Source organism: Puma concolor, chromosome F2, assembly GCF_028749965.1.
Source record: "Puma concolor isolate L17-30 chromosome F2, mPumCon1.1.hap2, whole genome shotgun sequence".
NCBI classification, from domain to species: Eukaryota; Metazoa; Chordata; class Mammalia; order Carnivora; family Felidae; genus Puma; species Puma concolor.
The window spans coordinates 19447238-19457721 of record NC_141684.1 but is presented as its reverse complement, the minus strand read 5'-3'; the positions used below and the strand labels follow the sequence as shown (position 1 = coordinate 19457721).

The following is a 10484-nucleotide window of genomic DNA, read 5'->3' as shown; positions in this document are numbered from 1 at the left end:
GCTCAGATCATTATCTCACAACTGTGAGATCGAGCCCCATGTCCGGCTCTGCATTGAGCATGGAGCCTGCTTAAGATTCACTCTCTCCCTCTCCCTTTGCCCCTCCTTCCCTCCACCAAAAATAATAATAAAATAAAATATCCACATAATGAAATACTACTTATCAATATAATAGAACAAACTAAAAATATGCAGCAACATGTGGATGACTCTCAAAATGAGCTCAGAAGAAAATGGCAGAAATATGAAATTCTAGAAGAGGAAATACAGAGTCACAGAAAGGAAAAATGGTTTCCTGCGGTCAGATGTTGGAGTGACCGGAAAGTGACACGAGGAAACTTTGTGGTAATATAAATGTTCTATGTCATGGTTGTGATGGTAGGTATACTGGCTGCACATTTCTCAAAACTCATCAAACCGTATACTTGGAATTGTTGCATGCTGCGTAACATGGGTACTAGAGTGTTCACCTAGATACTTAGGCAAATCACTCTGTCTTGATTTCCTTCTAAAAGCCCATTGTCCTATCAAAGTCTCCACTGTGTTCATATTCCCAGATAGTTGATAGAGAAAGCCCAGATCCAATCTGCTTGATTAAATTTGTACATTCTCTGTTGTATTCAGTTGAACTATATGAAACTGATACCCAACCTTGTTTGCCCCAGAAAGAGTCATCAAATACAGTTTCCAAAAACACTGCACCTTTGCTGCATCCCTTGTTTGCCGCATGAGGCCAGTGAGCCTTGGGAGGTGACTGGGTGGTGGGGTTAGGTCAGGCTGTGCGGAGAGAGGGAGGGGAGACCAGATATATCCTTGCCAAGGGAACACAGTAACTCCATGTGTTTTGTAGGTTTTGTTTTGTTGAAGTTATATCTCCAAAGTGAACCAATAATTATGACTTGGAGAACTCTTTCAGTCAATTCAACTGGTCAAAGAAATTGGTTCCTAAATTTTTAGATGCCTTACTGGGATTCCAAAGCTCATTCCACGTTGTCTACCTCGAGGCTGGATTCTCAAGTAAAAAGTGGTTAAAGATAAAAGCAGGCACAAAGGAGAGACCTAAAAGGCCCAGAAACTTCAGGTCAGCGTCTGCTCCTCCAAGGGCATCGAGCAAGGAACTTCTGGCAAATAGCACTTCGTGTAAACTACCACTCACGGAAGGAGAGGTGGCAGAGCTGAAGTACAGATGCACACACACACTTTGGAGCTAAGCTCCCTGGGAGGAATCCAGCTGAGCAGGTGCTCTGCCTTTATATATGGTAAGCATGACAGGGCCCTTCAAAGGTATATGGGCAAGAGTGCAGGGACTGAGCTTAAGATGTCAGCTGTTCTGGGGAGTTATTTACCCATGCTGGGAAAAATGCTGAAAGCTCGCCCTCTTTAAAATGACAAATGACAGGGCGCCTGGGTGGCGCAGTCGGCTAAGCGTCCGACTTCAGCCAGGTCACGATCTCGCGGTCCGTGAGTTCGAGCCCCGCGTCAGGCTCTGGGCTGATGGCTCAGAGCCTGGAGCCTGTTTCCGATTCTGTGTCTCCCTGTCTCTCTGCCCCTCCCCCGTTCATGCTCTGTCTCTCTCTGTCCCAAAAATAAATAAACGTTGAAAAAAAAAATAATAAAATGACAAATGACAAGGCCCCTGTATGAGGGAAAGAGGGAGCCACGGGGCCCGACCAGTGTTAACACAGCCACTGTGTTATGTAGAGATGGTACATTTGGCAAAACTGTTGCCTGCAGAACCTGGAAAAGAGTTGTGTCTGATGCGCTCATGGAGTATTTGGGTTATTTCTAGGCAGAATGTTAAAAAAAAAAAAAGTGTCAGTAGGCCATTTGTTAATTTAGCTGCATCTGGTAAGATGCAGGAAAAGATAGATGAGCCAAAGGAGGAACTGTGTGGTTTTCCAGCATTTCGAGGAGATACTGAAGTCTTAGGACATTGTGAGTCAGAGAAGTGAAATGGTTTCTCACTTCCAGTTATTTCCAATGGCAAAAGATTCTCCAAGGAAAAAGATCAAACCTAAGGTGTGGTTATATGATCCTTTATTAAGACCTTAGAAATATTTAGGGCGAATGATTTAAAAGTAGACCCTGTCAGCTAGACAAAAGGGTTTTTAAGAATCTTAAGGGTGTTGTCCCCCAGGGACTCAGACACGAAAGTGAGGAGAGACCTGTCCTAAAGAGAATGGTGAACGTGACCATCATCTAATGGACTAGACGAGAACTTGATAAACCACGCCCACAACATATATTTTTGAGACATAATTCACATATCATAAAAGTCACCCTGTAAAGTGTATAATACAGTGGGTTTAGTACATTCACAAAGTTGTGCAGTCAGCACCACTACCTAATTCCAGAACATTTCCATCACCCCAAACAGAAACACCATTATCTATAAGCAGTCATTTTGTATTCTCCCTCCTCCCAGCCCCTGGCAAACAGTAATCTACTTTCTGTCTCTATGGATTTGCCTCTTCTGGACATTTTGTGTACGTTGACTCATAACAGTTTATGGCTTTTTGTGTCTGGCTTCTTTTTCTTAGCATGAGGTTTTCAGGGTTCATCCCATGTTGTAACGTGTCAGTATTTCATTCTTTTTTATAGCCAAATGTTTTGTTTATCATTAATTATTGGACATTTGGGCTGGTTGCACGTTTTGGCTGTCATGAATAATGCTGCTGTGGACGTTTGTGTGCAAGTTTTTTGCATAGACATAAGTTTTCCATTATCTTGGGCATACGCTTATGAGTAGAATTGCTCGACTATATGGTAACTCCACATTTTAACTTTTTTGTTTTAACTGTTTTCCAAAGCAGCTGTACCCTCTGGCATTTCCACCAGCCAATAATGTAGTAGCGTTCCAAATTCTCAACATCCTTCCCAACACTTGTAATGATTTGCCTTCTTGATGAGTGATGTGAAGTATGAGGTGGTATCTCATTGCATTTCTGATCTGCATTTTCCAGATGACTACTGATGTTCAGCATTTTTTCATGTGCCTGTTGCCCATTTACAGATCTTTGGAGAACTGTCCACTCAGATCCCTTGACCACTTTTAATTGGATTGTTTGTCCTTTTATTGTTGAGTTGTAAGAGGTCTTTATATATTCTGGATTCTAGCCCCTTATCAGATATGTGACTTATGGATATTTTCTCCCATTCTGTGGGTTATCTTTTCTCTTGCTTTATAGTTTTATTTCTTATATTTAGGTTTGTGATCTATTTTGAGTTAATTTTTGTGTATGATATGATTAGATGCTGATGCCGTATTTGGAATGTTCAATTCCAGGGCTGTGAGAGTAAAGAAGAAAAGGGAAAAGAGGTGGGGAAGGCAGGAGAGCAAAGCAGGTGATACATTATTCAGTGGCCACTGCTTCATGAGGCCCAAAGAAACACATCCAGTCCCCCAGCAGGTGTCTTCTCAGTCACAGGGATTGTCTTAGGATACAAGGTGTGTGGAGAAACCCTGTCACAGGGATGTACCCAAGAAAAAGGAAGAGGATTCTTTTTCTGCTTGGCTCCTTCCTATTACTATCTCCTGTTTGGCCCCACAAAGATTTAAATCCTGTGCAGTTCTGGATTGCTCAGGTCATTAGTGGCTGCTCAGGACACAGTTTTTTTGTTTTTGTTTTTAATTGTTTTAATGTTTATTTATTTTTGAGAGAGAGACAGAGTGAGAGCAGGGGAGGGGCAGAGAGAGAGAGAGAGAGAGACACACACACACAGAATCCAAAGCAGGCTCCAGCCTCTGAGCTGTCAGCACAGAGCCCGGCGCGGGGCTCAAACTCTTGAACTGCAAGATCATGACATGGGCTGAAGTCGGATGCGTAACTGACTGAGCCGCCCAGGCGCCCCAGGACACCAGTTTTTATCCCCTACAGTGTGTGGCTTTTCACCCAAGTCTGGAATTGATGACAAAACTCGGGAACTCAAGGATGCATCTCCTTAGCTTGGCTGTGGTGGTGCCTGTGGTTAAGCAAGCAGCTGAGAGTCTAGGCCAACAAATGATGGCATCGAGGGAATCTGAGATGAATAGGATGTGTCTACCGCAGTAACATAACCTACATGCACTCAGGATTGTTTAAGAAAAAAAATTTTTTAATGTTTATTTTTGAGAGAGAGAGAGAGTGCAAGTGTGAGCAGGGGAGGGGCAGAGGGAAAGGGAGACCCAAAATCTGAAGCACACTCCAGGCTCTGAGCCATCAGCACGGAACCCGACTAGGGACTGAACCTCATGAGCTGTGAGATCATGACCTGAGCCGAAGTCAGATGCTTAACTGATGGAGCCGCCCAGGCGCCCCAGGATTTTTTTTAAAGTTGATATCCCCTAGTGGCGCCTGGGTGGCACCGTTGGCTAAGCATCTGACTTGGGCTCAGGTCATGATCTCATGGTTTGTGAGATCAAGCCTCGCACTGGGCTCTGCGCCGACAGTGCGGAGCCTGCTTGGGATTCTCTGTCTCCCCCTCTCTCTCTGCCCCTCCCCCACTTGCATGCATGCTCCCTCTCACTCTTGACTGCTGCCTCTCTCTCTCTCTCAAAATAAATAAGTAAACTTAAAAAAAAAAAAAAAGATTGAGATCCCCTAACTGTAAGGTAAAGAAGTTTTAGAAAAGGACAATAATGATAGTAAGATAATAATGCATTTCAATATGGAGATGCTGGGGTACAACTCCACTAAAAGATAAAAGTAGTCGACTATTTTTGCCTAGATTCAGTGTGAATGAGGCACATCCAAGTAGCCAGGTGTTCTGTGTTGATGATTCTAGTCCCATGTACGTACGCACTTGGCTAAGGGTGAGTTGTTTTTATAAAACATTTTATAAAATACCCTGAGCCAAACAAAAACACAGTCTTCCTTCCATGTGCATGGTAGCTGCACACCTAGAAAATTCAGAATATATTGAACCAGTCAAAAAGTGTTCTTGTATGTAAAATGTAGTCAGGGTCTAGGCTCAGATAATTATGTTTTTCACCTACAAGAACATCTCAGAGGACAAAACAATTCCACTGGATGTGGGGACTGTCATCACCTGGCAGGAAGTCTACCAGCCGTGGTTCTTGTTCAGTAAATACTGTGTCCCCCCATCCCCCACCCCCGCATCGTTGTGATGACAAAACCACACCAGCACAGATTTCCAAAATGCCCTGGCAGGTGCCACTCTTCCTGAGAAACACTTAAAAAAAAAAAGGATGGGGGCGCCTGGGTGGCGCAGTCGGTTAAGCGTCCGACTTCAGCCAGGTCACGATCTCGCGGTCCGGGAGTTCGAGCCCCGCGTCGGGCTCTGGGCTGATGGCTCGGAGCCTGGAGCCTGTTTCCGATTCTGTGTCTCCCTCTCTCTCTGCCCCTCCCCCGTTCATGCTCTGTCTCTCTCTGTCCCAAAAATAAATAAAAAACGTTGAAAAAAAAATTAAAAAAAAAAAAAAGGATGGACTGTATATCTATGTATCTGTGGTTTTATCTACATTTTGCAGAACTTGCATTTAGCCATTTTGTCCACGTTAGCACTTAGAGACAGATCAGTCTTCTAATACATCAGTGTGCCAAGATTTATTTAGCTTATTCATTGACCTTTTTAGCTTCTTGTTCCAAACATGCTGCAAAGATGATCCTTCTATGTTAGTCTACTTACATCTCTAGAATAAATCTTAAAATCAAAAGGTATGTGTATTTTAAAATTTTTATAGATTTTGCCAAATGCCTTCCAAATTATTGCCAAATGTACACCTACTAAGGGGCTTATAAATACCCGTTTTCCCATCACTCTCCACCACTAGGTTATTATGGAGAGTTTTAATCTTGGCCAATTGATTCTTTAGGGATAAAAACAAGGCATTTGTGTCCTATTTAAAGCCATTTTCAGATAATTTTATATTGCCTAGCAACCCCCCAGCCTTGATTTGTCTTTTTACTATATATAGGACATTCGTGTGGAAAAGAGATCGGACTTCAGTGTTTTCTAGGGTATAACAGATTCATGACTGAAAGTCAGGCGGACCTAAGTTTTGGCTCTAAAAATGAAAGGACTTTCCAACAACTCTAGTCATCCAGCAGTGGAATGACCTGCCTCAGGAGAGCGGGAGCCCCCATCCCATAGCTGAACACTTCCAACTTCAGGCAGAATGAACACTGCAAGGGATGTTCAGGAAGAGTCACCTAAGTTTAGTGGAATATTATGCACGGTTGGTGTTTCCCAAAATGTAGCACTTGGACCAGTAGTGTATATGGTATGACTTCAGGTGGTACAAACTTTTTAAAGAATTTAATTGGTGTGTATTCATTTTTATATGTATACACTATGTTGCTATATTTCTAGCAAATATACCCTAAGATACACTAAGGTGGTGGTGTTAAAATTATAAATAAACTTTTGGCAATAATGTGCTTGATGACCTCTAAATTCTCTTCAAAAGTGAGATTCTACAGTTTATTTTTTTTTTATTTTTTTTTCAATGTTTATTTATTTTTGGGACAGAGAGAGACAGAGCATGAACGGGGGAGGGGCAGAGAGAGAGGGAGACACAGAATCGGAAACAGGCTCCAGGCTCTGAGCCATAAGCCCAGAGCCTGACGCGGGGCTTGAACTCACGGACCGGACCGCGAGATCGTGACCTGGCTGAAGTCGGACGCTTAACCGACTGCGCCACCCAGGCGCCCCGAGATTCTACACTTTAAATGTAATCTCAATACTACTAAATTTTCAAATAGTAAAAAGACTTCCCAGCCATAGACTAAGCCATTATAAGCAATTAAAAACAAACCAAGTTGCAGTACTACATAAGATTTGAGTATTTGGAGCTTGGTATACAGGTCAAATCCCATGTATTTTTAGTTTAAAATAAGAGCCAAGATCCCTAAGCTCCAGATGAAGACCCATCCTGAAATTATACACAAAACCCCCACACACCAAACTTTCTAGTGGCATCTCCGTTACCCATTAGCACCTTCCAAGGCCAGTCTTGGAGGAAGAGAATAGTGGGATGTGTCTTCACATTCTGTCCGTGGCTATCATGAAACCACCAACCAGTCCACCATATTCAGAGGTGAATATTTATTTAATTCATAAAGTTTACATGATATCCATGGTGCTATAAACATAGGCACATTTTTTTTTAACTCAAGGTACATTCAAATATTACCCCCTCACCCCAGCCCACTCCCCTCAAGATGGACTAATATTTGTAAAACAAGGGCCCGAAAGGCCCTGCTCATTAATTGTAGGAGAATGCATTTTTCAGCATTTTAATTCCATAAATTGATAGAATTAATTAAACGCCTCCACGTGGATGTTTTTAAGACGTTTATGATTTTTTTCTTCTACTTAGTTCAAGTCAGGAAAGAGATTGCTTTCTATATTCCTGTTGGCCTTCTTCAAATCCCTGGGATGCTTAGGGATCACCTAACCACATCTACCAGCAAAATGGGTAGCTTCTCAGTAAGTACAGTTAAAACATCAGTCATTTGTATTGATTTACCCTTAAAGGGACAAATGTGAATTTAATAATTCATTGATTCAAATAAGAAACGGACTGAGCACAAAGCAGATTGGAGAAAAACAAATTCCCCAAAATGACGCAGTGACTGTATCCAGACATAGGACTTTGTGTCTTTCACAACATCCATAACACACATCAAGACAAGATTAAAATCTACAGTATAAAATCATTGTAATTTGCTGAATTCAGAACGAGGAAAAATGAGTACTTGAAACTGATTCATCATAGCCACTCAGATATGATACACTTTAACTGTGAAGGAAAAAAAAAATGATTCGTATACACAATTCTCTTAGTAAAATTGTCTATTTCTTGCTAATAACACATTTTTATTCAGAAAATGCATAAATTTATCCAAATGTATATTTTCTAAAATATAAATATTTAAATTAAGTTTTTGTAAATGCAGAGAATGTAGTTTGTTGACCCCCACCCAGATATTAATCAGTCTAAAACTTAATGTGATGAAGAAATATTTGTAATTATCATTTTAATTTGTCTATAAATATATAATAGGATCTTTGCAATTTAATTATGAGCAATTAACTCATACTTCATGTAGTCATGAGCACCTTAGATTACATTGTTGAACTATTGGCATTAATGTATGTATTTCAATGTTATTTACAATGCATAAGTATAATTCTCTTGTATAACAACATTCCAGTGACTTCGAAAATATGTCATGAAAGAGTTCGGTATAATTTACAAATGCATCAAAGCTTTCCTGTAGTATTCAGGGTGGGACTTCACTCCTCAGCATTTTAAAATAAGAAACCAAAAAGAAAGAAAAGAAAAGAAGAGAAGAAAGAAAAAAGAAAAATCAGTGTCCTAAAGCTGTTTCCAAAGTGTTTTTTGTTCTGTTTTGTTTTGTTTTATTTTGTTTTTTTAAACACCAGTTTCAACAAGATGCCCTGAAAGAAAGGAGTTCTAGAAATGTTTGAATAGTACACGGGTCCCCCCTTGAAGAATCTCAGTGTATACATTAAAGCCCTTGAGGGGGCCCACAATCATGAAATCTGTTTAACGTTTCTTACCTTGGTGTGTAACACACTTTAACACACAAACCTCTTATTCTCCCCCAACAATACACGTCTGTTGACGCCCTTTGGAACTAGCGTTACATGAGAGACACTTTGGGAAACACAAATCTAAAACCAGCTTTGTAACTCAATAAACATCTGGTGGGCAAAATTACATTCAAGACCGTTTCACTTTTATTTATTTTTTTTTTAATTTTTTTTTTTTTCAACGTTTATTTATTTTTGGGACAGAGAGAGACAGAGCATGAACGGGCGAGGGGCAGAGAGAGAGGGAGACACAGAATCGGAAACAGGCTCCAGGCTCTGAGCCATCAGCCCAGAGCCCGACGCGGGGCTCGAACTCACGGACCGCGAGATCATGACCTGGCTGAAGTCGGACGCTTAACCGACTGCGCCACCCAGGCGCCCCAAGACCGTTTCACTTTTAAAAGCTCTTTGCACAGGTATTTGCTAAAAGTTCTGCAAAAACGCATAGGTCCAATCCAGAACATTTCTTTATGTACATTACAGGGGGAAGAAGGGTTACAAATGCTTACGGAACCTCTAGAGCTAATTTTTAAGGTTTGAGGAAAGGGACTCCAAAATCAAATGATACTGGTGTCTTTCTACTGAATTTGTATTGAAAGGTAAAAATAAAGGCATTAAATCAGAAATATGCTCTATGTTGTCTGAAAATATTCTTGTAGAAAAATATCAGGTCATTATATTATTTCCCTGGAATTCCTAAGAGCTGCGGATGCTGTCAACAGATTTGATTACCACTCTGGGTGTATGCGTAAAGCCCATCATCGTCCAGAATTATATGCGCTGCTCTATGATTGGTTCGAAAATGCATGCATACGAGCACAGGCAGGCACAAGGGTCAATAAATTGCTCAGTATTTCCACTGAAAACCACGAAATGGGGATAATTAGTTAATCTCATGTGAGCTGTTTTATATATATGTATGTATGTTATATATATAGGAGATATACGTATGTTTATATATATCTCAAATGACAATCTTTTAAAAAAATATCCATAATTTGCTTTCTATAAGTAAAGCTATCCGTCTTGGCTCTAAGATAACACACCTTGGTGTGAGTACAGTCTCCAGATTAATCATCTTTCAAGCACACGACTCTTCTGCAAAGCTCTGCACTATAAACAGTCTACTTTGGCTCAGATTCCACCAGCTCAGAGCTCAGATCAGTATCTGACGCTTTATTTAATTCCTGCTCGGCATATGCTAATGAGAATACTTCAGACTCATTGTACATCACTGAAAGATAATTCATTAAGAAAAAAATTACAGCTGCTTCATACTTAAGTAAAAGGTGGGTTTCCAATTTGAAGCACTTCTCTTTCCTTACCAGCAAAAGTCAACTCAATTAGAAGTAGGCAATCAATCACACTAAAACAAGGGATCATTGTTATCGGGGGTGGGGGAGGTCAACGTGTCCATTTCTCATCTGGTCAGCCCTCGCTTACCTGGGTGAACCAGTTGCCTAGACACTGGTATGATTAAGATCTGCACACGCTGTTCTAATGTTCATGTACTTGATTGTCGTGATTTCAAAGCTATGCTTATGTATTCCCATTCGCCCTCACCTCTTTACCCTTCTACCGTTCTAAAAAGCCATTTTTCTCCTGATATTCCTTGCGGTGTTTTCTTGGGGCACCCCCTTGTAGTTGGTGAAGCTGATGGAGAAGTCTGGGGCAGCTGAGGACTCGGGGATCTAAAGCTGACCGCGGCAGACCTGCTATGCTACCTCTCCCCGCTCGCCGAGCAGCTGATCTGACGTCCCACAGCAGCCCTCCTGTCCAAGGCAAGCCATCCCCCTGCTCAGGCCACCAAGCCCAGTCTTGTGATCTTCGCTGACAGGAAGGAGTGAATGATGAACACGATCGGCTTGGGGCAGGAGTGAAGGTCCAGTTGCTGAAATTTAAAAAGAAGAGAGCTTGAGAGA

General features: G+C 41.3%; 1 protein-coding gene across 2 annotated transcripts in view; it reads right to left on the bottom strand.

Moving 5' to 3' along the window:
• Positions 1 to 7032: 7032 nt before the first annotated feature.
• The window catches only part of SNTB1 (syntrophin beta 1), a 238824-nt gene continuing 235372 nt past the window's right edge, over positions 7033 to 10484 (bottom strand). For both annotated transcript variants that reach the window (XM_025923046.2, XM_086695811.1), the window contains exon 8: positions 7033 to 10453. In XM_025923046.2, the coding sequence (XP_025778831.2) occupies positions 10361 to 10453 (93 nt within the window). In that variant the 3' untranslated portion in view covers positions 7033 to 10360. The remainder of the gene's footprint in view (positions 10454 to 10484) is intronic.